General features: G+C 52.8%; 12 protein-coding genes across 12 annotated transcripts; 6 read left to right on the top strand and 6 right to left on the bottom strand.

Moving 5' to 3' along the window:
• Positions 1–243: 243 nt before the first annotated feature.
• BKA58DRAFT_358270 (D-isomer specific 2-hydroxyacid dehydrogenase) lies at positions 244–1783 on the bottom strand. Its single transcript, XM_046168706.1, has 2 exons — positions 1096–1783; positions 244–1039 (listed from the first exon to the last, which is right to left on the bottom strand). Exons 1-2 carry the CDS (start codon positions 1628–1630, stop codon positions 516–518), a joined length of 1059 nt encoding a protein of 352 aa, XP_046025825.1. The 5' UTR covers positions 1631–1783; the 3' UTR covers positions 244–515.
• Positions 1784–2557: 774 nt separating this feature from the next.
• BKA58DRAFT_400499 (amino acid/polyamine transporter I) lies at positions 2558–4511 on the top strand (the record flags this gene model as incomplete). Its single annotated transcript, XM_046171597.1, has 4 exons — positions 2558–3226; positions 3277–3479; positions 3669–4246; positions 4300–4511. 4 exons carry the CDS (start codon positions 2558–2560, stop codon positions 4509–4511), a joined length of 1662 nt encoding a protein of 553 aa, XP_046025824.1.
• A 703-nt stretch (positions 4512–5214) lies between these two features.
• BKA58DRAFT_314118 (uncharacterized protein) lies at positions 5215–7442 on the bottom strand (the record flags this gene model as incomplete). The annotated part of the gene is made up of 2 exons (XM_046167459.1): positions 5215–6829; positions 6886–7442. 2 exons carry the CDS (start codon positions 7440–7442, stop codon positions 5215–5217), a joined length of 2172 nt encoding a protein of 723 aa, XP_046025823.1.
• A 240-nt stretch (positions 7443–7682) lies between these two features.
• Positions 7683–9459, bottom strand: BKA58DRAFT_438354 (S-adenosyl-L-methionine-dependent methyltransferase; the record flags this gene model as incomplete). Its single annotated transcript, XM_046173581.1, has 2 exons — positions 7683–9197; positions 9259–9459. 2 exons carry the CDS (start codon positions 9457–9459, stop codon positions 7683–7685), a joined length of 1716 nt encoding a protein of 571 aa, XP_046025822.1.
• A 259-nt stretch (positions 9460–9718) lies between these two features.
• On the bottom strand, positions 9719–11587 carry BKA58DRAFT_381628 (Orotidine 5'-phosphate decarboxylase domain-containing protein). The gene is made up of 2 exons (XM_046170026.1): positions 10915–11587; positions 9719–10855 (listed from the first exon to the last, which is right to left on the bottom strand). Exons 1-2 carry the CDS (start codon positions 11222–11224, stop codon positions 10020–10022), a joined length of 1146 nt encoding a protein of 381 aa, XP_046025821.1. The 5' UTR covers positions 11225–11587; the 3' UTR covers positions 9719–10019.
• A 1641-nt stretch (positions 11588–13228) lies between these two features.
• BKA58DRAFT_438352 (uncharacterized protein) lies at positions 13229–13984 on the top strand (the record flags this gene model as incomplete). The annotated part of the gene is made up of 4 exons (XM_046173580.1): positions 13229–13342; positions 13389–13449; positions 13509–13898; positions 13959–13984. The coding sequence occupies 4 exons, from the start codon at positions 13229–13231 to the stop codon at positions 13982–13984; spliced, it is 591 nt and encodes a 196-aa protein (XP_046025820.1).
• Positions 13985–14610: 626 nt separating this feature from the next.
• Positions 14611–15635, top strand: BKA58DRAFT_410402 (Extradiol ring-cleavage dioxygenase, class III enzyme, subunit B; the record flags this gene model as incomplete). Its single annotated transcript, XM_046172216.1, has 2 exons — positions 14611–15109; positions 15160–15635. 2 exons carry the CDS (start codon positions 14611–14613, stop codon positions 15633–15635), a joined length of 975 nt encoding a protein of 324 aa, XP_046025819.1.
• A 296-nt stretch (positions 15636–15931) lies between these two features.
• BKA58DRAFT_410401 (Cupredoxin) lies at positions 15932–17994 on the bottom strand (the record flags this gene model as incomplete). The annotated part of the gene is made up of 5 exons (XM_046172215.1): positions 15932–16278; positions 16376–16551; positions 16643–16816; positions 16882–17597; positions 17650–17994. 5 exons carry the CDS (start codon positions 17992–17994, stop codon positions 15932–15934), a joined length of 1758 nt encoding a protein of 585 aa, XP_046025818.1.
• Positions 17995–18730: 736 nt separating this feature from the next.
• Positions 18731–20686, top strand: BKA58DRAFT_141222 (plasma membrane iron permease). The gene is made up of 5 exons (XM_046164601.1): positions 18731–19004; positions 19076–19541; positions 19593–19893; positions 19947–19978; positions 20032–20686. The coding sequence occupies exons 1-5, from the start codon at positions 18980–18982 to the stop codon at positions 20279–20281; spliced, it is 1074 nt and encodes a 357-aa protein (XP_046025817.1). The 5' UTR covers positions 18731–18979; the 3' UTR covers positions 20282–20686.
• Positions 20495–21725, top strand: BKA58DRAFT_381608 (uncharacterized protein). Its single transcript, XM_046170025.1, has 2 exons — positions 20495–21052; positions 21112–21725. Exons 1-2 carry the CDS (start codon positions 20945–20947, stop codon positions 21553–21555), a joined length of 552 nt encoding a protein of 183 aa, XP_046025816.1. The 5' UTR covers positions 20495–20944; the 3' UTR covers positions 21556–21725.
• On the bottom strand, positions 21726–23236 carry BKA58DRAFT_381606 (uncharacterized protein). The gene is made up of 2 exons (XM_046170024.1): positions 22022–23236; positions 21726–21968 (listed from the first exon to the last, which is right to left on the bottom strand). Exons 1-2 carry the CDS (start codon positions 22760–22762, stop codon positions 21822–21824), a joined length of 888 nt encoding a protein of 295 aa, XP_046025815.1. The 5' UTR covers positions 22763–23236; the 3' UTR covers positions 21726–21821.
• BKA58DRAFT_141214 (Alpha/Beta hydrolase protein) lies at positions 23063–24547 on the top strand. Its single transcript, XM_046164600.1, has 3 exons — positions 23063–23510; positions 23565–24408; positions 24462–24547. The coding sequence occupies exons 1-3, from the start codon at positions 23363–23365 to the stop codon at positions 24538–24540; spliced, it is 1071 nt and encodes a 356-aa protein (XP_046025814.1). The 5' UTR covers positions 23063–23362; the 3' UTR covers positions 24541–24547.
• The last annotated feature ends 345 nt before the right edge of the window (positions 24548–24892 follow it).

Raw genomic sequence — 24892 nt, 5'->3', positions numbered from 1 at the left:
AAACTCCGCCTGTTGCACGACGAGAGGTGACAGGAGACGCTCGTACCAGTTTTGGAGACTTTTTCGACCTTTTGGCATGCTTTGAGTGGGCGCCCAGTATGAGAAAAACGGTAGCGAAATGACATCCATGGAACGTGTGTGGAGCGGAGCACGTCAAACGAAATGCGAAAGAATCACGCACGGTGAAAAGGCAGAACTTGAGATGAAAGTGAAAAGAGAAGAAACCATGCACGAAAACCGCGTGCTGCACTTGACCAGCTCACATACCGGTTGTGATTTCTCAAGGCATGACCTGCCTTGATACTACTATACGCTCACATAGTATGGCCCAGGAACATGCTTGAGCTGTGAGGGTTTTGGTAGAAATGCAAGATCTTTGGTGTAGACATGGCCAGTGTTAGACGTGCGTGCAAACAAGTCTCACTGGATTTTGGACGTCAATGCTGATGATGGAGGCAACCCACGAGGGCATTCGTGCTCGTGTTCAGGGTTCCTCCATGTGCGTTATGTTTCGTTTACAGAATGGCATTGATCTCTTTGCCGCTGACCATGCCCTCTACAGTCGCCTTCAATATCTCACCAAGGTTCTTGATCGACGTGGTCGAAAACCATGCCAGATGCGGACTTAATGTAATGTTCAGGTTCTTTACGTCTTCCTCCAGCAGTGGAGTATCAGCAGGCCCACCAAGTGGTTCCACCTGGTATACGTCGGTCGCATAGCCAGCTATGCGCCTCTGCTTCAGGGCCTGCACTACAGCTGCCTCGTGTACTATGCCGCCTCTCGCGACGTTGATCAAGACGGTATACGGATGCATCTTCTCGAGCTCGGGTGTAGAGATAAGGTTGAGCGTCTCGGGGGTTCGCGGTAGAGCTAGGACGAGGACGGTGGAGTTGCGGAGAACATCGTCAAAGGGTATGCGGTCGTTAGAGGCGTCAGGGGCTGGAAGGCCGGTGTCTACGGGAGGCGTCGCTGGTGTCTTTCGACTCGCGATAAGTACGCGCATGCCCAATGCTTGCCCTAGCGCAGCTATTCGCTTGCCTATCACCCCGTGTCAGCTCAGGACTTCTCATCCTGATTAGGATATGAAGACCTACCGATCCCACCATAGCCGATAACGCCCATAACCTCATCTTTGCAGGTCATCGGAGGCATGCCATCCGGTAGGCGCATGTAATCCTTCACGCTGCCCGCCGTCTTCCATTCGCTAGGCTGCGCACGAGTAACGCGGTCGAGCAACACGGTGCGCCTTCTAGATGCGAAGTAGAGACTTATGGCATGTTCCGAAACAGCGTCGAGGTTTGCCCCCGGGCAATTTGTAACTCGAATATTGCGGGCCCGGCAGGCATCCAGGTCCACAGGGTCCGTTCCGGTCGCGGATATGGCAATATAGCGGAGGTTCGGAGTAACACTGGGGCGCAATGTTTCGGCATCAAGCTTAATGGTGGTAGTAATGATTATCGTTGCATCGTAGATGCGCGAGTGGAGCTCTTCACGCGTCGAGGTGGTCTTGTACGCTGTCAGGTTGTGGGTTGTGGTGGCGGGGAATGTGAATCCATGGATGGGGAGGGGTTGCTGATGCTCCTCCAGAGCTACAATCTCATGATGCATGGCGACACAGTTACACAGCATTCGGCGCAAGGCTGGCGCTGCTACAGACGCCCATTATCTCCATTTTATGCTGGAGGTGGAACGCCTCATGGTGCCAAGTTTGGTTCCGCTACTGCCGCATGCGACATGTTAGGGCGCGTTGTCAACGGAAGGAGCGAAGGAGCGAGGGGAAGGCGCTGGGCAGGTGTCGCATCAAATGCCGACTCCACTCTTGCATGCTGACACTGACATCTCCATTCACCCCTATCTCGATATCCGGGCTTGCTCCGCAAACGCCTCCCATGCGTTTTTCAGCACGTTATGCACACGCGACCAGTGCCCCGGACTCTACCCACGAATACGGATCGTGTGCCGAGATGGACGCCCGCTACGACGCCAATCTCGACGCCCTCGGCGACTCCCATTGGCGCGCAAGCCATCAACTGGCAATGGAAGCAACATCACCCCACGCGTTCACCGCGATTGCCCTGCAAACTCTGCAACAGCCGAGTGAGGCTCAGCAACGTGCGCAACTCCAAAGACCACGTCAGGGTCCTTCCATCGCCGGCTGCTCGTCGGCACACAGCGGCTCAGCTTCTGGCCCACTTCTAGAAAAAAACCTCAACACCTAGGCGACGGAACGCGGATGCATTAGACTGTAGTTCCCACTCAGTCGGTGATTTTCTCGGCGCAGTAAAACAGCCCTATCCGGCCACCCTCCACCAGCAATTGGCCCGCCAAGCTCCGCGTCTGTTGCCATCTGAAATTCGGGTGGGTAGTCTAAGGCGACTTGTCTGCAAGCTGGCTAGCGGGCCTGGACCATGCGCCGACTGACGTGCCTCTGCAGCCCTTCAAAGCCTGCGCTGATCCGCCGCTGGGGACATGTCCCAGAGCTTTGCTTTGCGACAATTCCCCAAGTCTCCTTCTCTCTCAGGCCCCCAGACCCAGGACAGTAACGACACGCCCCTCATGTCCGACTACAGGTACGGCACGCAGTCAGATGCGTATGCCGCTGAGCATGACCACCATCTGCGCAACGGCGCGCCCGAGAAAGAGACCAAGCTGGGCAACACCTACTCTGGATCGGGAGACGATGTCGTTCCCGCCGATGCCGACAACCTCCTGGCTGCCATGGGCTACAAGTCGGAGTTGGTTCGATCAAGGTCCACTCTCCAGGTGGCCTTCATGTCCTTTGTTCTGGCGTCCGTCCCTTACGGCTTGGCAACAACCCTCTACTACCCTGTAGTTGGTGGAGGTCCCACCAACATCATCTGGGGATGGCTCGCTGTATCGCTTATCATTCTCGCAGTCGCCGCATCCCTTGGTGAGATCACCAGTGTCTACCCGACCAGCGGTGGTGTCTACTACCAGACCTTCATGATCACGCCGCCCGCCTATCGGAAAATCGCTTCGTGGATCTGTGGCTGGTGTTTCGTAGTTGGCAACATTACCATTACTCTATCCGTCAACTTTGCTACCGCGCTGTTCCTTGTGGCATGCGTCAATGTCTACGAAAGCGAACCTGGTGTTGGTATCATGGCAGGATCACCCTACCAGGTCTTCCTCATCTTCCTTGGCATCACACTCCTTTGCAACGCTGTGTCTGCCTTTGGAAACAAATACCTACCATGGTTGGATGTGAGACTCCCCCCAAACGGCTACCGTATGTGTTACTTACAGATATCTAGACTTTTGCCATCTTCTGGACCTTTGCTGGTGTGATTGCCATTATCGTCTGCATCCTTGCCATTGCGAAAAATGGTCGCCACAGCGCCGAATACGTCTTCACTGAATTCGATCCCTCCAACTCCGGATGGATCCCAGGATGGTCTTTCATGGTCGGATTACTGCACGCAGCCTACGCGACTTCATCGACCGGAATGATCATCTCGTGAGCCTCCCCTACTCTGCCCAAGCAACTTGCAGCAGATTTTTCCTTGCCCAATGCACTTTCCCGAGCGACTATCCCATGCGACGTTTCCTAAGCGACATCCCAAGCAACACACTCCATCGCGACATTTGATGTGTCTACATGCGGTAATTCTTAATAACAATTGTCCAAACGCTAACACATTCGTAGCATGTGCGAAGAAGTTCGCGAACCTGCCACTCAGGTCCCCAAGGCCATGGTTGCAACCGTCGCATTGAACACCATTGCTGGCCTCGTCTTCCTTATCCCGCTCGTCTTCGTCCTGCCCGACCAAGCCATGCTCGCAGGTCTTTTGTCTGGCCAGCCTACACCCGTCATCATCAAGGAAGCCGTAGGATCCTCCGCTGGTGCTATCGGACTCCTCGTTCCTCTCCTCGTTCTTGGTCTGCTTTGCGGTATCGGATGCACAACTGCCGCGTCCCGCGCTACCTGGGCTTTCTCTCGTGACGGTGCCATTCCCGGCTACAAGCTGTGGAGGGTCGTCAACACCAATCTCGATGTCCCAGTCAACGCCATGATGCTCAGTATGGTAGTCCAGCTCGCTCTCGGTCTCATCTACTTCGGTGCGGCTGCCGCTTTCAATGCCTTCTCCGGTGTTGGTGTCATTTGCTTGACATTGAGTTACGCTGCTCCCATCTTTGTTTCGCTTCTTACCGGCCGTAAGCAGGTCAAGGACGGCCAGTTCCATCTCGGCATGCTCGGCACGTTCTGCAACATCGTTGCACTTGGTATGTTACATCACCTTTTCACGGACATGTCGCTGTCGCTAACAGTAAAACAGCCTGGTCTGCGCTTGCAACCCCTCTCTTCTGCATGCCCACTTTCCGCGAAGTCACCCCTGCATCGATGAACTACGCCTCTGTCGTCCTTGCCGCTGTCGTTGTCATCTCAACCATCTGGTACTTCGTCTGGGGAAAGAAGAACTACGAAGGCCCACCCACGCACGAGGATGCTGTGCTCGAGGCAAGGAGAGCCAGCATGGCGAGTCGCTAAGTTACGCTGAGCCCAAGCGACATGAGAAGCAGAAAAGAGAAATGAGCAGTCCCCTGTCTCGCTACCATCAAGTGAAGCGAAACATTGACCCACATGTATATCTTCCACAATAGTAAATTCGATACCCCCGTTCATTCTTTGAGCATTGCAAGTAACAAGTTTGTCCTTGAAATTCGAAGCGCAGCGATCGCGACCCCATAACTTCATAAGCTTGACCCAAAGATACCAACGCGAGAAAAGTTTGAACCGCGGAAAACACGGCACCAGGCACGCGCCGCCTTGACAGTTTCCCATGTCGCGATATGTCACTACCTCCACAAAGTCCACAAAGTCGCAAGAAGCTCCATGTTCCGTTTCCGCCCCCAGCGCTGAATCTTCGGCCAATACCGGGACCCACCCGCCAGTGCGTCCCAAAATGATTAGTGAACCGACATAAGTTAGTGCAGCACAGCCGCGAAAAATTCAATGGGACCGGTGCATGCAAGCGTCCCCGCTAGACAGTCGCGCTAGCAAGTGCGGTTCCATTGACCTGGCAGGCTGGACGGCACTGGACTGGACCCTTGCAAGGTGAGGTAGACTGCATTAGGGCTAAGGCAAGCGCTTGACGTGTGGGTTGGAGATGAGGAGGATGTGTGTTGCTGTGTAGATGGAGTGAGGTAATGTATCGTAACGCAGTGTAATGGTAGGATTGCTTCGAGGAAGTCTAGATATAACGCCAACCACCCTTCTCGCCACCATCCAATTTATTCATCATATCTCTCAACTTGGCTTCCGCATCTGACTCCTCGCTTTCTTCGTTCGTGCCCTCCACGCGCTCGTGAGGAGAGATACATGCTGGACTGCCAACAGGAGTCAGGATTCTAGATCGCGAGATGAGATGCCTAGTTGATGGGTAGGGGTGTCTAGGTCGTCTCGATGTTCGTGGGGGAGGGTTTGCGACGAAAGAGTCGTCTAGGGAGAGTATGTCGGCGAAGGAGTGGGAGATAGGCGTCGTTGGACTACTCTTCTCATCCTTTCCATGCCTTGTCTCCTCGTTCCTGTCGTCTGTAACGCCATCAAACAACTTTCCCATAGGATTCCGATTCCTCACAAGAATGCTCTTCCTCTTATCTCGGTCCTTCCTCCCTACCCCATGTCCATGCGGACTAAGATGATCTCCGAAATCGCCATCTTGCCTCCTCCCATGCATACCCCCATCAATACTCCCACTACCAACCGGACTGGACGTATCGGTCTCTACGGGCGTGCCAAAGGTATCCCGCGAAGTGCTTGTTTTGATCGAGTCGATAGCGATGGATTGCGTTATGATGGGCCGTTGGTGGATGATGGGTGAGTCTTCTGGGGGTGAGGGTAGGGAGAGATCGGCGTCGTAGTCGATCCAGGGGGCGACTTCGCGGATGTTGATGCCTGGGAAAGTGTTTACGCAGGCGTGGGTGTGGGCGCTGCTGGCGTTTGAGCCGGCGGGGCTGGGGTGTCTGCGTGGTTCGCCCGGGGTGGATATGTCGGCTTTGCTGTGTGTGTTGGTGCGGCTGGGTTTTGCGGGGACGAGAAGGGTGTTGCTTTTGCTCATTGTCACAGTGTTGAGTGGATCGGCTTCTGGGACGGATTTGGGAGATATGACCTCCTCTTTGTCTAGTACGTGTACGTGCGCTTCTTCGTCGAAGTGGAGGTGCTTGAATATGCCCTTGCGTGGCTCGTTCGAGGTAGCCTCCGTTGGGAGAGGTTTAGGTATCACGTGGGGTGTAACTGGAGGTGCCGTCTTGAGCGGTGTTGGAAAGTCCACTTTTGCGCCTACAGGAAGTGTGCTTGGGGACTTGCGTTTACCTTCACGGTTGATCTTACGGAGACGCTTGTACTCAGCATAGTCGTCGACTTCGGTCGATGTCGGTCGCTTGGTGACTACCGCCATTGGCACTAAATCTGTCCTCTCAAATAAAACGTCGAACAGGATATCGCCTTCTTTCCATCGTCCACCCGCAAGATCGCCGCTCTTGGCTTGCTTGATGGACCAGCCTCGGACACTGTACAGGCCTTCGTATCTTACGCCAGCCTTGGGTCCCCAAACGCTGTTGATGCTATGGCTGCGAAGTACCCTCACAGGATCTCGGCTCTTGGGTGTAGCAGAGGTAAGACGGAACTTGCCCTTGTCATTCTGCGGGACACGATAGGTAAAGCGTTCTTCAGACGATGCTTCGATCTCGCCTGTGTCTTTGAGCAGAAGAGCATATGCACCATGCTTATCGTATGTCGTACCGCCATCACACGCTTCAAGCCCGATGATGCCAGCGTGGTGTGCGAACAGTGGGTTGATCCACCACCTATAATAGATGTCAGTACATCTGCGAGTCCCCCTAAGCAACGTTCGTAGACTCACGTCCCAGCCACAAACCCCAAATCCCCCAACTTATGCGACCTCTTCGGATGAATCTTCTCCGGACAAGTTTCCGCCCACCGCTTGAGCAAAGCCTCCCTAGAATACTCATGAATACTAGCGATTCCCTCCAACCTCCCGCCCCTCCCATACAAAAACGGATGAATCTCGCTAAACGGCCCAAACTTTGCTGTCCAACTATCAACGATCTTGTCGCAGTCGTCGCACAACCTGCTCGGCCACCGTGTCGCCACACCCGCAATATCTTGAACCGCTTTATGAATACCGGTTGCGCGCAGCACGGAGATGGTGATGTTTTGGGCTTGGCGAAGTGAGACGAACGTTTCGTGGAGGGTTAGCACGTCGTTGGGGCGGAGGACGTCGGGGCCATCGCGGGCGACGCGTAAGTCAAGTTCGTCGCAGATCCAGCGGGCTATCTGTTTGAGGCGGGGACGGGAAAGGTCGGGGTGGACGGGGGGTGTTGTTGGAAATGTGGCGGCGGTGTGAGTTGTGGATATGGTTAGTGGGCTGGAGAGGCTGTCACGGAGGGCGGGTGTCATGATTTTGGTGCTAATACGCTGGGGTAAGTCAGGGTATGGAGTCGTGTAGTCAGGGTATGGAGTCGTGTTGCATTGAAGGGTGGTAAGAGTTCGGCGGAGAAGGAATAGGTAGGACCAGTGTATTGAATGGTGTAGTGAAAGGGTGGCTTTCATACTGGTTCAAGGTTCGAGAGTCCCGGCACCAGATGCTCTTTCCTCTGGTACAAGGCTCGCAACGACTACCTATTCCTTTCTCATATTTCAGTGTTTGCGTTTCTTCTTTTTCCGCTTTTCAATCCCTTCAGCTGCCGGTGTCTCCACAGGCTTTGCCATCTCTTCTACCATCTCATCACCACTAAACCCATTCCATTCCTCATCTTCAGCTTCAGCGACTGCAGTTTCCATGATTGGTGCCGAATGTGAACTACCATCTCGGACAAAAGCAGCAACGAAGAAGCCCATTGTGCCTTCTTCCGTACCCTTATCACACCGAATACACGCTTCCAGTACGTCACTCTTCAAGGATTCATCCACATCAATTTCCAATTTCTCATCCTCCCATACTCCTCGTCTATGCCACTTCTTCATCCCATCGACTTGTTGATCTCTCTTGAGAATTGACCAGCCCCGTTCTTTTGCGACAGAAGAGGCCAACGCCTGGAAGACTACACCTTCGTTCTCTTCAAAATGTATCGAGCATGTGGAGTACGTGATCTTGTGCGCGCTCTCGAATCGCATAGCGTGATTAAGGATGTGGAGCTGGAAAGATGATAGAGCTGTCAGTCGCTCAGCTAGCTTGCCGTGCATGGGTGTCTCTTCAGGTGTTGATTCATCCATGTCCAAGTCAAGTGTCACCGAAGGGTCGGCTTCCTTAGGCTCATCATCTCTCTTCCGCTTCTTGCCTTTCTCAGGCCTTTGCGGCGCTGGGCGAGTATTTGGCGATTCTGGTAGATGCATCTTGATTGCGTCGTCACGCCCAACTATACCAGTACCGGAGCAACTGGGGTCGAGCAGTATAGCACCGACGTTGGCATATTCGTCAGATCCGGGCTTCGCAGCAATGAAGTCGCTACTGCCCTTGACCTGAACGATGCTGTCCGCTGATGCGAGCTTGACCATCTTCTGTAACGTAAAAGTTCTGCCCTTGTCACGCTCGAATGCAATGACCTTTTGCTCTTCACCCGGTCGCCTGAGGCCGGATACGATAGCTGCCAGATGTGTTGTCTTGTTTCCAGGTGCTGCTGTAGCATCGATAACGTCGCCATCATCAGGCTGCGGGTCTAGCAAATAGGCGGGAAAGCACGAGGCCTTGTCCTGGAATATGATCTGCCCCTTTGTATAAGCGATTGACCTGCTCAGATCGATCTTGGAGGGTAGCGCGAGCAGGTTCGGGATATTCGGGTCTTCGTAGTATATCTTCGACTTCTTAGGCGCAGACAGCACTTCGCTCAGGTGCTCAGTCTTGACAAAGCCAGCAAATGTCGTCGATAGCTGCTGCTGCAACGTCGTCTTGACGGTATTGATGCGCACCCAGCGTGGATGGCGGCTCTTGGGCGCATCACCCTCGTCCTTCTCAAGTTCGCCGTCGTTCACGACCTCCCTAAACGCCTCTATGGTTGCATATCCGTACCGTATACGGGCTTTTGTGAGCTCGGCGCTCAGACGGGCTTTGTGTCTCGTGATGGCGAGTTTAAGGACATGGTTAGCGGCTGCAGCAACGCCGTTCTTCGCGAGCAGCAGATCGTGGGTAAGAAGTAGAGCGAGGATTGGAGTGAGCTGTGCCAAACACGCGTTAGCACCAGAATGCGACACAGAATATTGACAGCAAACTACCTACCTTCCTCTCCTCTGCAAGCAATTTGGTCTTCTCAATCACATCCTTGAGCACAATGGACCATTTCGACGTTTCCGCAATGAGCGCAAACAATTGGCCTGGTGTGCTCTTCAGATCTTTCTTGCCATATATGCGCGACTTCAGAGACCCGCCTGTATTTTCGGTGTTGGCAAGGACCGCCGCGGCTTCGTAGTAGAGTGACATGGAAGCTGTCGCATGCGCATGCGAGAGAAGAGTCGCGAACTTTTTGGCGTTAGGACCGAGCTCCGACTCTTTCCCCACACATCTCCGCGCGCCTGGACCCATGCGACGTAGGCGTGTTTTTAGAGACACGCATTTGCAAATGTACTATGCCGTCATTTGATTACTCGCACTGGCTCAGATAGACTTCCAATGTGCCGTGGCACGCGGCATCGCCCGGCACATTATGAGATGTTCATTCACGGGTACGGTTGGTCAACGAGCCATATTCATTGTCAATAGCAGCACAACAGGTTATTGGGTCATCTTAGGAGCATAATCCGCATTTTAAATTTGCGTGCATGCACGATGGGTTGGTGTTTCATACGTGAGCCAGCGATCATAACGCCGTGATATGCGTTTTCATGATGGGTGAAATGACCTCCAACGCCCCCAAATGTCCTGTATCTGATATTCCTGTAGTCGAAGAGGCACCAAAGTGCACAAATGCTCCATGCAGCATCGCAACTGCAAGTTGCACGGGTATATGTCAGCTATAGCAAAGTGACTCGCAGACGAGTCATCTACGCCTTCTTGATCCTCTCCTCGTACGCTGACCAAGCAGCCTTTCTGTATCGCTCTGCTTCCGCCTTACGATCTTGTGCGCGCACGATGCCTCGCCCAACAATAATGATGTCGCACCCTTGCTCGAAGATCAGCTTGCGAGGAGTGTTGTATTGTTGGCCTAGAGCATCGCCCAGCTTCTTGCCTTCCTGGCCTGGCGGCGGGAGCTGGCAGCCCGGTGTCATAGTGATGAAGTTGTCCTCTGGCTCCGTGTTCAAGCTTCGTTGCGCAATGAAGCCCATGACAAAGTCAGGACGGCTGCGTGCGATCTCGACGGTCCGCTTCTGATATTCGGGTGTCATGAGGTGGCCCTCAGAGCTCATCTCGGCAAGCAACAGAAGCGACCGGAGGAACGGTGGTGGGCCAAGTCGGATGAGCTCTGTTGCTACGTCCAAGTCGAAGACTTCTTCTCCGTTGGCATTTGGCTCTGGACGCGGCGATATGCTTTCTGTGCGCATGGATATCGAGGTTGTCACGCTGACGACGCTGTGCTTGCGGTCGGCAGCCTTGATGCTTAGCCGCCTCTCCTCACCTTCCATCTCGATGGGTGACTCAATCGCCGAGTTTTGTTGTATGTATTGATCGTCTTCTTCGTCGTCATCGTCGTCGACGCCGTTGAGTTGCCGTGTGGCAGAGATTTCGGTGTTTACGGACGTGTTGTACTTGGCGATGGTGGCATCGGCAGCCTTCTCGAGCGCGGTGACGATGGCTGGGCCAGGAATGACGTGCGCGTTGGTGATCTCAGCCCAGAGCGCAATGCGGTGATGTCCAGAAGTATATTGCTTCTGTACGGTTTCTGTGGTGTGTTAGAGACTGCCCCTCCAGTGTATCCTTCACGAGCCCAGTATGACATACCACCAATGTCAGCAAACTTTCGGTCTTCGAAGATGAGGAACCATTTCCGCTTGGCAATCTCCCTCAGTGCCTGTGCTGTCCTGTCCGACCAGTCGACGACAATGTCGCAGTGCGTCTTGAGCACGCAGATTGAGTCACCGACATCTTCTGCCAGTTGGAGGAGTTCGGCAGACGTCTCGACATCGGCGGAGAGGCAGAGGTTGGTCTGCTTGACGGATATCAGGCTCAGCAAGTATGAAGCCAAGGGCCCGGTCGTGGGTAGTGAGGCGCGCGCACGGTACGTGCTGGTGAGGCTCGGGTGGGAAGACATGACGGCGATCAGTGATGGACGCCCGCCGGATTTTGGCTTGTGTGTTTGAGAAGGGCCGATATATATCCAACGCGTGTGAAGGAATGGATCGGCAGTGTGGTGTTGTCCGGCGAGTGTCTCCGCGGGGATGTCTGGTGAGGGGCACTACTATCGACGGAGGAAGGAGCGATGGACAGATCGGCAGGTGCGATGAGGCGTGTTATACAAAAAAGAAAGCCAACCAGGAAGAAACGGGAAGTAGCAGCCAAGTCGGAAATATAGCGACTGGAGAGCTAACGTCGACGGTCCCGTCGCCGCAGGTCGAGGACGCGGGCGCCGACAGGCAGTGCGCACAAAAATTGCGCCTGTTCCTGGCACGGCCCGCTCAGCGCTGGTCGCAGATCATGTCTAGACGCGCAGTCGAGCCGAAAGCGTCATGCACCGCAGCCAGCGACCGCCCATAGACGCCAGAAATGCCACCCAAGCTGCGGCCTGCCCGGCTACCGCTCTTTGTACCACGGCCCTAACGACGCACCTTCCGCATAAGCCTCCACTTCCCTCACGTCGAGGCTCCACGACCGGCATCACCTCAACAGCTCTCTCGTATGCTGCCTACCACTTCATCCGCGTCCTCCAGCCCTCGTATTCCAGACCCTGCACTGCCTCTTGACCGGCGCTTTAAACGTGTTCAGGGCTCTTCGGCCATACTGCTAGCGTTGCCAGCTGCCCCAACCGACTGCATGTTGCTTCCTCCTGTCATTACCCCAGCCACCATCCCGCTGTAAACCATCATGCCGTAGCCAGCGCTTCCAGCGCCACTGTAGTGCTGCCAGGCACCCCACAGCAACGTTACTCCTGTCATCCGATTATTGCAGCCTCCCCGCCGAATCGCTCAACCTCAATTGCGCCGCTCCGAGATATCAACACGTCGACTCAAGACCTTGGCAACGGCTGCACACCTGCAGCTCGCCAACAGTCCCTATTCGTGTGCTGCCTGCCTGCGCTCCATCGGAAAGTGGGGCCCAGAGGCGACGTCGTATCATGCCCGCATCGCGATCCCCGGTTCTGATGAGTTGGTCGGTCCGTCGCTTGATTGTTGATATTGCTTCCCGTCGCTTTGGTACTACGTTCGCCTCGGAAGGATAGATATCCCGTTGCTGTTATTACCCTAGTGGTGAATGTAGTCAAGCCAAGGAACCTTCACTCGGCTTCATTTTGTTCGGATCGTGAACTATGCAACCGGCGACGACATGTGGAAATGAGAAGCCCAGAACACGCGTCGAATGGGCGTTCCTGACAAATCCAAAGCGTATCTGACTGTCTGCTCCCTAGACTGCTAGTCTGCTGCCTGCCGTTCATCAGTTTAACTACTACTTCCATCATAACAATCGTTTGGATAATTCGTGGCATTCAATGTCCATCTTGGATATGCTTACCGTCGTCCCTTCTCTTCACAAAAGTGTCAGTATCAAGTATTCATATCACTCATCTCAACTTTATTATGTTACAAGATCTCCCATGTGGCGGCATGTTTTCATGTCACCACGATGTAACAATACCCGTAACCATTTTGACCACACTCCGAAGGTATACACTTCGACTCATATTACATTTGAGCGTAATGAGTACCTTCAGGCTACGTTTTGGTGTTGGTGGGTACCAGTTCGTAGTCACCGTCGCATTGTCATGCGAAGCGGTCCATACATGACCTTCATGTTTCCCATCATTATCATACCTTCCCTCACCTCGAACAGGTAATAGCAATGGAAGGACGATCATCTAACGAATCAGAGCGTCGCAACTAGAACATGACAGCCTAGAAGTAATTTTCTGTTTGCGCATTGCGCGAATTCCGACTTCACTGCGTCTTCTTCCATAATAACAACCCCACATATGTTCCCTCACAACAACAACAACTTTCCATCTTCCTTCCATTTACGCACAGCTTCCAATACCTTCATTCTAGAATACGCGCTTTGCAGCTTACCTCCTTCAATCAAAACCACTTGCACCTACATCATCAGGATGCCTCCCAAGAAAGATGTTTCTGCTGCTGGTGAGACTCTGCTCGCTGGGTTTGTGGACAAGGAGACCAAGCTTCTGGCTGCTGCCTTCCTTAGCTCTACCGCTCCCGACAAGGTATGTCACGGCACACAAAGTATCTACCGCATACTGATATGAGTAGTTCGACTATGATGTGATGGCCACGCTTACGGGCAACACCGCTGGCTCTCTCAAGAAGATGTGTAAGTACTACCAAATCAGTAGCATATGAATTACGCTAATGAGATACTCCATCATGCAGGGCCTCCGGTCAAGAAGAAGGCTCTGGAGAACCATCCCTCGTTCGCCACCTTCCTGGGACAAGCTGGTGTCGCCGCCGCTGCTCCTGCCAGTGGTGATCCCAAGCCTGCCGCCGCAAAGGTTACTAAGAAGCGCAAGGCTGCTGACGAGGTCCCCGAAGAAGATGCCGATGATGGCGCCAAGGATCTTGCTCCTGCCTCAGCTGCTGACAAGTCTGAGGGCAACCAGTCTGATACTAAGAAGAAAGCTTCTGTCGCCAAGAAAGAGAAGAAGGGCCCTACTAAGAAGCGAGTCCCCCCAAAGAAGGCTGCCAAGAAAGAATCTGCCTCTGAAGAGGAAGTCGTCAAGGACAAGTCTGCCGAGGACTCCGCCAACGGCGGTGACGGTCTTGGTGAGTATTCTCTTCCTCAAAACCTTGAGAGATGGTTGAGCAATACTGACAGTGGGTTAGGTGACGAGATCCAAGACGACATCTAGAGACGCTCATCACTCTTGCAGGCGCTCTTGGTTCCTGAGTTTCACGGTTGCTCGGATAACATTGTCGTATGGCCTTTGGGTATGCGATGGTTCGTGTTTCGGCGAAAGGAGTTTCTGGGTCGATGATATGGCCTGATATGACGGTGGTATCTTGGTGTTCAGGCTATCAAGGCTTTTGACGTCTTTTTTTGGGTGGCACGTAGTCTTCGCGTAGTCGGATCAACGAAGATACTTCCTACTTCAGGGTGATCGTGAATGCCAGGTTTGCCGTGATTGCTGTACTGCCAATTTCTTGTGTGATTTTTGTGATACTCGCCTTCTATACTGTGTATATCTCAGCTTTCCAAAAGGTAACTTGAGCAGGAATATACTTCTTACCTGCATGATGTAAACTATGCAGCGACTTGTCGAGTCGTGGCGTTGACATGTAATCGGTCACACGGACCAGCCGCTCCGACCTGTCTCACGGCACAATTCCGCACTCTCAACCCCATCTTACAAACCTTCAACATGCCACCCACGCCCACGACTCGTACGCTGACAATCCAAATGCCAAAACACACAATGCGTCCTTCCCTCTCAAGCATGCATATATGCCACCTTCAGTCCCTACAGCTGCCAGGAACATGAGATTCGCGCGCACCTCATCATTCTTCACAACCATCTTCGGCCTCCAACGTACCACATCCGCGGATCTCCCATCCAGCAACACGACGTTCAATCCCCTACAAGGAATCCAGCAATTCCCCATATCCTCTTACAGCTCCAATATGACGCGTCTTGCACCCGTCATCTCGCTTTCGCACGGCGGCGGTCCCATGCCCTTACTCGGCGACCCATCGCACGCCGCTATCACGAAGTCGCTGAAGACCAAGGTACCCAAGATACTCAAACTGGGGACGCCTGAAGCCCCGAAAGCCATTGTACTGGTAACGGCGCATTGGAGTACGAGCAAAGTGACCGTATCCAGCGGCTCGAAACACGATCTCCTGTACGATTACTACGGCTTCCCGCCAGAGTCGTACAAGATCAAGCACGACGCGCCGGGGAGTCCTGAAGTCGCAGAGCAAGTAGCACAAGCACTCAAGGACGCTGGTATCGAGTGTGAGAAGGATGACAAGAGAGGCATGTACCCCCGAACCCTCTCTCACATTGTTTCTAACAAGTAGTCACAGCATGGGACCACGGCGTCTTCGTCCCCATGAAACTCATCGACCCCACCGCCCGTACCCCCATAATCCAACTCTCCGTCCTCTCCTCCGAATCGCCCACCCAATCCTACGCCATCGGCCGCGCCCTCTCCTCGCTCCGCGCCCAAAACATCGCCATCATCGGAAGCGGCTTCGCTACATTCCATAACCTGCGTCTCATGTTCGATGGCACGTCACGGAATCCCGAGTTTAGAGCGTTGAACAAGGAGTGGAGTAAAGCTGTAACGGATGCGGCTATGACGGAGACTGAGCAGGAGAGGGAAAGCAAGTTTGAGCATTGGAGGAAGTGGCCGGGGGCTTATACTATGCATCCGCGGGGTGGGGCAGAGCATTTCCTGCCGCTGATTGTTTGCGCGGGGGCGGCTGCGGGGACGAAGGGGAAGAGTTATGCGGATGAGTTTACGGGGACGGATATGTGGAGTTATTATTGGGAGGAGTGAGGGGGTGATAGAGAGGAGGTGGCATGGGGTAATGGATCAAAATTTGGGGATGACGAAAATAGTTGTAAGTTACTGTCTGGTCTACTTCGGTATGTAAACCAGACAGGAACCTGCAATTATTCTTGTCAATCCCAGATTTCCATCCATCACGGGGTGTAAGAGTATATCGCGTCAACGAGACTGCGTTACCTTACAACATCTCTCAAACTGCAAGTATGCTACGTATTATATCCACGCCTGTCCTTTGTTTGGTATCACATCCCCCTCACATCCACTCCCATCCTCCATCATACCTCTCATCCCTGGATAGGCTTCAACCCATACCACCCAATAACGCCCATACCCCCAAACGCACTCAAACAACTAAACACCAACGCCACAATACCCCTCGCCGTAAAGCCCTCTGGTAGCCTCCCCGGACTCTTATTCTCACCCGACAGATCCTCGTAATCAATCGTATTCCCCGCTGCATTCCCTTGCGTAGGTACATGCCCCGTTTCGCAAACATCCCAGTGCGATTGCGGGATAGCGTTGGAGGAGGAAGAGGAGAGCTGGGCTTGGACGGCGAGAGGGGCTTCGATCATTGTGGCGGTCAAACCGGAGGCTACGTGCCATTCTATGTGGCAGTGGAAGAGCCATACGCCTTTTGATGGATGTTAGTATGCTGATGTCTTGAATCATGCATGGAGAATGTCATCACGGAGACGCAGATCGCGGTACTTTGAGGGGGGGCAACTTACCAGGGTTATCCGATCGGAAACGCAAAACGATATGCCCGTTTGGCCGGACGAGGACGGTGTCACGTCGCATGGGTGTTGAAGGGGGTGTTGTCGTGTTGGTAGGGTCGTAGAATCCTGCGTCGTCTTCGCTGCGGGTCACGACTTGGAAGACGTGGCCGTGGAGATGGAAAGGGTGTCTGGGAATGGGTATTAGTAAGAAGAACTTCATCTTCAATTTGATATTGGCGTCAAGCGAAAGTGATGAGAACGGAAGAGTGGTATACTCACTTCCCGGGGTCATCGTTGTTCAGCACAATTTCCACGACTTCATTCTGAGCAAGAACAAATGCGTTTGTGTTACTGCCGTATATGGTGGGGTTGGTAGCGTTGGGGCCAGTGGACAACACGGTGTATAACGTGGGTACCTTGGGGCTGACGTAGGTTACGTCGTTGAAGAAAGCGCTGACATATATTAGTTACCGGTGATTCAAAAGCGCGTACATGATATAGTGGATCGAACTACTCACTAGTTCGCCCCATCGTCGAGGTTATCCATCTTCAAGTCCAGCGTGATGGAACGATCAACATGATCAAACAGTTCCTCCTTGTCATGCGGTACCAAAGCGAAATCATCAAAAGGCTCGAATGATGATATTTCCTTCGCGGCGGGCTTATCCTTAGCATCGTCGTAGACAAGCCATCCTGTAACATTCGGGTTCAATCCATCGGGTATGGCATCAAACAGGTCCTGGTCCATGCTTCCTACGAAAGCGAAATTGGAATTGGTGTCGTTCTTAGCTGTAACGAGAACACTGTACCGTTGTGCCGCGGTCAGATAGATCATATCCGCATCCATGGGTTCCGTGTACACGCCATCGACCTCCACAACGCGCATGGTATGTTCTTCGAACCAGACGTATTGCGCAGCGAAGGCGCCCATGTTGATCAAGCGGAAGAGGTATGTCTTTCCTGGTTGAATGGCGACAGTCAAGTTCTGGGTGTCGTTGAGCAATGCGGCTTGAGGTACGGGCTCCGCGCCGGAAGGATTGGCAATGTTGATGAATTCTGCTAGAAGATTGTGCATGAGATCGTGGTACCAATCGGAGAGTGTTATGACGACTTCTTCGTCGTAGAGATCTTTGAATGGGTCTTCGGGATCGTGCACAATCAGAGGGCCTCGAAGACCATCTGGATATTGACCGCGTTCGTGGCTATGGTACCAGTATGTGCCAGGTTGATCGACCTGGTCAGATTAAAGACTGCACCGACTATTCATCAGACACTGCGCGACTCACGGTAAAGTTGTATGTGAAGGAGCTGCCTGGAGGGATACCGCATTGTGTGACAGCAACAGGACCGTCCATGTGCGTAGTTCCATTCATGTACAAGCCATGGAAATGCAGACTTGTCGACTCATTCCCTAGAGAGTTCTTTGCGTTGACGATGACTTGATCGCCTTTCGTGACTAAGATGGGTGGTAGAGGCCATTGGCCGTTGATGCCAATAACCGGGCGCGTTCCCTGCCCATCGGGGTTCGCATAAGTCCATGCTATGTCGAAGTCATATGTGACGGTCGCGCAGGTAGCGACTGATAGTAGGAGGGAGAGCGGAAGGAGGAAGCTCGATAGTGAGAGTGCCATGATGGCGCACAAGGCGAGTGCTGAGATTCAGATGCAGTCAAATCTCGCCGTTGGTGATCAAGCTGCTTGGAGTACGACTCTACTAAGGAAGTTCATGTGCTACACCCCAGGTTAGTGCCGATGCAAGAACACTCTCGTCAGACGTAGGACGTAAGATCCGACGTGCGGAGATCAGATAAGACTCTCTAAGCATTTAGCCTCCACCACCTCAAGCCCCCATGCTTCGGCGCCGAGTTATCAGATCATGAGCCCATGTTCTCGACGGTCTGAAGGCGGCCACAAAGTGTCGTAAAGCGGGGCTTTCGTGTTTTTCCCTCACGAACTAGACTTACCTCGGTCTGATGTGTTTGATCATCCTAGTATCAGATTGAATTTTCCACGTCTTGGGTAACGACTAGCGAGCTTGTCGAGCTTGATTTGCTGTGGGGTGACATTCACCGGGTGTTATCGGTCCATCTGATAATCTGGACCACGATCGGCCAGGGTCTGGGGTAAGCGACAGCGCCGAAGGACCAATAAGCCTGCGCTAGTCTGCGCTACGAAGTCTTGATATGATTTGGCGTGCTGGGCATGTGAAGGTGCGGATCAGATAAGTCGAAGATTTGAGAAGGTGTTGGAGCATCTGGGGTCGTGAACAAAGCGGAGAACTGAGACTGAGGTCGGATGTAGTTGCTTGATGACCGGATACGATGAATCAAGCTCTCACAGTTGCATTTGCAGCCGAGGCTGCACGAAGCTGAAGCATGATCGGTCCGTCGTGATACCGGGTGACAAACTCAAATTAAGAGGCAGGGTCGTCGTGCATGCCCGAACTTCGGCTCTTGTCTAACGCTATCGACACGAACGGCAGGCGCGTGTTAGCCACCCTCAGCTTCGGGAGTCACTGCATGTCCACCCATCTGATTAGATCCGTTCTCTGTCCTTTATCAAATACCCAGTCAGAGTAACAAACTACGCAACTTTGACGGTTACAAGGTCCCTCAAGATGCCGAACGTCTTTGCTGTGCCAGGTACGTATTTGAGAACAGTTTGTCTCTACACAGCGGTGCAGACAACGCCATCATTGCTAACGCTAACCAAGTCTTCTTCATTTGCTTCCGCGAATGTCTGGAAACGAGCATCATCGTCTCGGTGCTCCTCGCCTTCCTTAAGCAAACCCTCGGTCCTGAACATGATGCGACAGTCCACAAACGACTCGTACGACAGGTTTGGTACGGCGTCGGAGCTGGTGTTCTGATCTGCTTGATCATCTGTGCCGGCGTCATTGGCACTTTTTACACTGCTGGACGCAATGCCTTTGAAGCTGCAGAAAACATTTGGGAAGGCGCCTTCGCAATCCTCGCAAGTGTCATCATTACTCTGATGGGAGCTGCTCTGCTCCGCGTTAGCAAGCTCCAAGACAAATGGCGTGTGAAGATCTCCAAAGTGTTGGAGCAAAAGGACTCCAAACTACCCATCAAGGGTAGACTGAAGCGATGGTCGGAAAAGTACGCCATGTTCATTCTGCCATTCGTTACTGTGCTTCGCGAAGGAATTGAAGCAGTGCTGTAAGTCTATTCAGTCTTGCCGCTGCATCGCAGAGCTAAATATTCCATCAGGTTCATCGCAGGTGTTGGACTCGGTGCGCCAGCGACTAGCTTCCCTCTCGCCGTACTTTGCGGTCTCGGTGCGGGTGCCTTGGTTGGGTTTTTCATCTACAAGGGCGGCAACAAAACTTCTCTACAAATCTTCCTGGTCATCTCGACGTGTTTCCTCTACCTGGTCGCAGCAGGTCTGTTCTCGAAGGGTGTCTGGAACCTTGAACAGAATGCCTGGGTTAAGCTCGCTGGCGAGGGTGCTGCAGAAGCTGGTGCCGGTCCGGGTAGCTACGATATCAGGAAGAGCGTGTGGCATGTCAACGTAGGTTTTTGCTCTGACAGTACCTTGGCTCTGAATGCTAACTGCTACAACAGTGCTGCTCACCATTGGAAAATGGCGATGGCGGGTAAGTAGATGCACTCTCATTTGGAGATTCTCTCGCTAACGGCATCGGCTCAGTTGGGGTATCTTCAACTCCCTTTTCGGTTGGCAAAACAGCGCAACCTACGGCTCCGTCATCTCGTACAACCTGTACTGGCTCGTCGTCATCATCGGTTTCGCCTTCCTAGGTTGGAAAGAGAGCAGGATCAGCCCGCCTCATAGCGCGCAATCCGAGAGCATTGCTTCCAGCGAAGAACGCGAAACCACAGGAAAGAAGACCAGCGGTGAAGGCATCACAGTCGCGACTACCGTGAGCGAGGTGAAGTAGACGAGATGAGAAATCATTCAGTCGAATCCCATGGCTGTGTAACTGTGTTGAGCGTATTTATAGATCTAGTGGGAGGCCTCGTTGACAGCTAATTGGAACGGATGAGGGAAAAAGCTTGTTTGGTCCAAGGTGGGGCTAATGCAATCCACCCTAAACGAGGCCTAGGCCGTGTCCCTCGAGATAACCGCCCCCTGAATATCATCCGAAACACCTTCAGATTGTGGCCCTCATTGCAGTTTTTAACATGGAACGCGTGTCGTTGATCTTTTGCTGTGGGTCCCGATGAATGGTTTGCGTTGAACTGACGATCATGTTGGGGACTGTTTGACAGATCTTCAGCTTACTGCAAGGCGCTCAACGGTTTTCGTTACTAAAAACAAAAACTACGCATGCGCAGACAGCGAGGATGACGGGCTGACACGACATTATTACCCATGCGCTGGAGCCGAGTTTCGTGGCGGAGTATACGCGTTCGGGTGTTGATGCACAAATTGAAGTATACATAAGTGGATGCCGCCTGCTCTCTCCCACGCGTTTGCTTCCAAGTCCTCGCTCTTGCTTCTGTCAATCGTTATTTCCGTATTCTTCGATCCATCTCAACTTTAGACAGCACTGTTCACCTGTTCTTCAACCAATTCTCCACAGTTTCGCAATACCGTTACCATGCAGTTCAAGAACCTCGCCCTCCTCACTGCCGTTGCTGGCACTGCCGTCGCAGAGTTCGCGATCATTACCACACCATTCCCCACCAACCTCAATGTTCTCACCGACGTATGTTTTAGCCAATTCACCCACCTTTTTGCCAAACAATGCTGATCCATGATATTAAGATCGACGGTTATGCTTCGTCCGTGTTGAACGTAGTCGAGACTGGCCTCGCATCCCTCACCGCAGCCTCCAACATCGCCGCAGCCAAGTCCGCTCATGATGGTCTCAAATCCTTTGCTGCTACTGCTTCATACTCCATTCCCAGCGGCGTCACCGAACTCGGCGCGCTCGAGACCCTCTCCGAGACACCGGCCTGGTACAGCGCGCTCCCCAGCGATGTGAAGAGCTACTACGACAAGTACAACCAAGAGGTCCAGAGGCTGGTCAACCAGGCCATCCTCGGCGAGAACGGCACTCTCGCTACTACCACTGGAGCTGGTGCCAGTGGTGCGTCCGCGACAGGTGCGAGTGCGTCTGCGACCGGAACTGGTGCCGCTATGAGCAACGTAGTTGGCGTGATGGGCGCTGGTTTTGCTGCCGCATTCGCCGGTGTCATGGCCTTGTAAACGTTGGAGGAGATGGGATTCACAGTGCAGGTCGTTTAGACTTCTTCATTGGGCTGCTCTTGGCTAGGGATGAGACTTTCACGTGAGGCGGAAAGACATTTGAATTTGTAGACGAGTTTTTAGTTATGATACCTCTGCTTCTATTCTACACAGTTATGAGCTGCGAACGAAAGGCCGCTCTTACCGTTAAGTGATCTCTTCTTGTATTGGCCATATATTTACTCGTCTATACCATGTCTGGTGCCCTGTAGCCTCGACGAGCTCATCTACAGCTGATCTTTGCCTTTGGGCTGCGCCAAATTCGCAACCTCAGGGTCCTTAGTAACCTCTTCGTAATCCGGTCTCGGCAGCTCAAACGCTTGAGTCGACCTCGCATACGTAATGCCACCCAACCTCGAGATCGGCTTAAGAACCTATCCGCCATCAGCAAACTTCGACATCCACAAGCCTCAAACTTATAACTTACAGCAGGATCAACGAGCACACCCTGCTCATCGATAGCATCCTCCCTAACCCAAAAGTTGACTCCCTCCACAAACGCAGTAACTCCCGTCTTCTTATCTGGCGTAGCAGGATTCTTACTCGTCCACTCCACCGTATTCACCAGTTTTCCCTCAATACTAAACACGGCCTCCTTGACACGATTCGGCTTGACGAACTTACTCTTCTCCGCGTGCAGCCCGCTAAACGCCCATTCACTTACATCAGCCGGCGCATTAATGCTCGTGTAATTCGCCGCCTCGATGTACTCCTCCGTGATGATATTGATAACAGCTTCCTTGGTATCAACTAGGTTCTTCAGCGTATCTTTGGCCTTGTCCATGCCGCCGGCAAAGCCCAAGACGAACATTGGTGGGTCATGGTTTACGAGGTTGAAGTAGCTGAACGGAGCGAGATTCGTGCTTTTTCCATCTGCGCTGACTGTTGAGACGAAGCCGATTGGTCGGGGTACAATGGCGGAGATGAGCAGCTTGTAGTTGTGTACTACGGGTCGGCCTTCTTCGTAGGGGTTTATGGATCGGTGCGCCTTTTGCAAGCTGGAAGGCTCGTTGGGACCGGAACCGGGTTGCCAGTCGGGTTTGGGGGTTTGCGTGTAGTGGAAGGAGGAAGATTTGTCGAAGGGTGGACGCGAGGCTTCGACGGCTTTGAAGTCGCCGTGCGGGTTGCGCTTTATCTCCTTTTCGGCATCTGCTCGTCCGGTTGCCATGATGTTACCTGTAGTTGGGGTGCTGTGACTTGGGTGAAGAATTGTTCGTGAGCGATTGTGTTGTACTGACGATCACGGGAACGATGTCTTATATCGATATGGGTGCAACTGCCGTTTAGTAACAGATGATCAATCGCGCAAAAAAGTGCTCCACGGCAAATAGCGGATATAATTCCGAGCCTACAGGTGCACCAGGGCGGCCGCGGAACGTCCACCGAGGCATTTTGAGCGGTCATTGTACGCAACTTGGTAGGCCGCTTTGAACTAAGCAGTTCTGTCTGCACTGAGGCTGCTAGAGGATATGTGTCTCAGGCCCGTATTGAAGGTTTGGCTATTGCCATTCTGACGGGTACACAGGGCGATTTGCCGCAAGGGACGGGGTTGTCAACGTCATGTACCCCACCATATCTGTCAGCTACCCCGCCATGAATGATAACCACACCAGAGCTTAGTGGCAGGGTCTACCACGGAAGCTGGAACTGAGGGGCATGAAAACAATAGATAGGCAGCATGATAGTGCACGTCTCTGAATGGTGATAGACAGACCTTCGCTTCTATAGCTGTCCAAAATTACATTATACTCCTTCCTTATACGCCACCATGTCTTCAAACAATGATTACCAGACTTACAAGTTGGGCAACTTTAAGCTTAAGTCAGGTGGAGAGATTCCAGATGCTTTCATCGCCTACAAGACTTTAGGTGACCCATCGCTACCTGCCATCATATATCCAACATGGTATTCCGGGAGTATGTGCAGCCCCATTCAACCATTATTGAACCGCTATTGATGCGACGATGTAGCGATATCCGACAACATCTGGCTGACGGGCTCGGACAAGACACTCAGCCTTTCTGAATACTACATCATCATGCCTGCTTTATTCGGAAATGGGCAGTCATCCTCGCCATCCAATATGCCAGGCTTGCGTCCGTTCCCTGAGGTGCTGTTTTACGACAACGTGAAAGCGCAGCATGAGCTCGTCACCAAGCATCTTGGTGTGAAGCATGCTCGTGCTGTTCTCGGTTGGTCCATGGGTGCGGGACAGACGTATCAATGGGCTACTCAATTTCCCGACTTCATGGACCTTGCGGTACCGTTCTGTGGAAGTGCGAAGACGAGCTTGCATAACCAGGTCTTCCTAGAAGGCGTCAAGAGCGCCTTGTACGCTGCAATAGGAACAAGTTCAGCAGGAGTTGCGAAGCCAGATCATCTGACTGCCCAAGGCAAAAGAGTACAATTCGAATCTGAGAACCGAGAGGTTGGACTGAAGGCCCTTGGACGCGTTTATGCTGGCTGGGGCTTCTCACAAGCATTCTATCGGGAGAAGCTGTACGAGACAGCGCCCACGCTTGGGTTCAAGAGTCTGGACGACTTTCTTGTCAACTTCTGGGAAGCTTGGGCACTCTCGAAAGACCCAGAGAATATGCTGGTCATGGCGCATACATGGCAAGCTGGTGACTGCTCGCAGCAAGAACCGTATAATGGTGATTTTGAGAAAGCGATGAAGGGTATCAAAGCGAAGACACTAGTCCTGCCAGCGAAGACTGATCTCTACTTCCCACCAGAAGATTCGGAGATCGAGGTCCAGAACATGAAGCCTGGGGTGGGAACATTGAAGGTTTTCCCATCTATCTGGGGCCACTGGTATATCTTCCCTTCCGGATTTATCGAATACTTGAAGCTGACAAGCAAATTAGGGCCGGCGGACCAGGACAGTCGACCGAAGACGTGAAATGGCTGGATAACCAAATCCGGGAGTTCTTTTCGAAGAATTGATCTCGTAAACGATGCTACTGCTTTTCTAGCTTGATAGTCTCGACTACCTTGAAGCGATCGTTCTTGGTATTGCGTTGAATAACACATACTTGATCAACATGCCAGTCCAAAGCTACAGGCATGGCTTCTTCATTTGGGCTGTGGTCCATATGTTCCGTTACTCTCTTTCTAATCAGTGTGCGAAGTTCATCCAGGCAGACTTTACTCTTCACCTGCCCTACAGAAAGGTGAGGGACGAAAGGCCGCCGATCTGCATTTACTTCAGAGAATTCCTTTTGCAGAGCTGCTTGAAGCCGTTGGACACTGTCTGTAGTAGGACCTAGCCAAACGGTTTTGCTGCCCCCATTCCCAT

This window comes from Alternaria rosae (assembly GCF_020736505.1).
Source record: "Alternaria rosae strain MPI-PUGE-AT-0040 chromosome Unknown BKA58scaffold_4, whole genome shotgun sequence".
Classification (NCBI taxonomy): Eukaryota; Fungi; Ascomycota; class Dothideomycetes; order Pleosporales; family Pleosporaceae; genus Alternaria; species Alternaria rosae.
Note: the sequence above shows the minus strand (reverse complement) of the source record. Positions and strands in the feature narration are given on the sequence as shown.

Bases quoted from the DNA above. Each gene is read 5' to 3' on its own strand.
- BKA58DRAFT_358270 (XM_046168706.1), bottom strand. From the start codon at position 1,630: ATGCTGTGTAACTGTGTCGCCATGCATCATGAGATTGTAGCTCTGGAG. The intron at 1,040-1,095 runs GTAGGTCTTCAT...ACGGGGTGATAG, and splicing joins TATCGGCTATGGTGGGATCG to GCAAGCGAATAGCTGCGCTA.
- BKA58DRAFT_381628 (XM_046170026.1), bottom strand. From the start codon at position 11,224: ATGTCTTCCCACCCGAGCCTCACCAGCACGTACCGTGCGCGCGCCTCA. The intron at 10,856-10,914 runs GTATGTCATACT...AACACACCACAG, and splicing joins AAAGTTTGCTGACATTGGTG to AAACCGTACAGAAGCAATAT.
- BKA58DRAFT_141222 (XM_046164601.1), top strand. From the start codon at position 18,980: ATGCCGAACGTCTTTGCTGTGCCAG. The intron at 19,542-19,592 runs GTAAGTCTATTC...ATATTCCATCAG, and splicing joins GAAGGAATTGAAGCAGTGCT to GTTCATCGCAGGTGTTGGAC. The intron at 19,979-20,031 runs GTAAGTAGATGC...GCATCGGCTCAG, and splicing joins TTGGAAAATGGCGATGGCGG to TTGGGGTATCTTCAACTCCC.
- BKA58DRAFT_381608 (XM_046170025.1), top strand. From the start codon at position 20,945: ATGCAGTTCAAGAACCTCGCCCTCCTCACTGCCGTTGCTGGCACTGCC. The intron at 21,053-21,111 runs GTATGTTTTAGC...CATGATATTAAG, and splicing joins ACCTCAATGTTCTCACCGAC to ATCGACGGTTATGCTTCGTC.
- BKA58DRAFT_381606 (XM_046170024.1), bottom strand. From the start codon at position 22,762: ATGGCAACCGGACGAGCAGATGCCGAAAAGGAGATAAAGCGCAACCCG. The intron at 21,969-22,021 runs GTAAGTTATAAG...GATGGCGGATAG, and splicing joins GTGTGCTCGTTGATCCTGCT to GTTCTTAAGCCGATCTCGAG.
- BKA58DRAFT_141214 (XM_046164600.1), top strand. From the start codon at position 23,363: ATGTCTTCAAACAATGATTACCAGACTTACAAGTTGGGCAACTTTAAG. The intron at 23,511-23,564 runs GTATGTGCAGCC...GCGACGATGTAG, and splicing joins TCCAACATGGTATTCCGGGA to CGATATCCGACAACATCTGG. The intron at 24,409-24,461 runs GTATATCTTCCC...CAAGCAAATTAG, and splicing joins CCATCTATCTGGGGCCACTG to GGCCGGCGGACCAGGACAGT.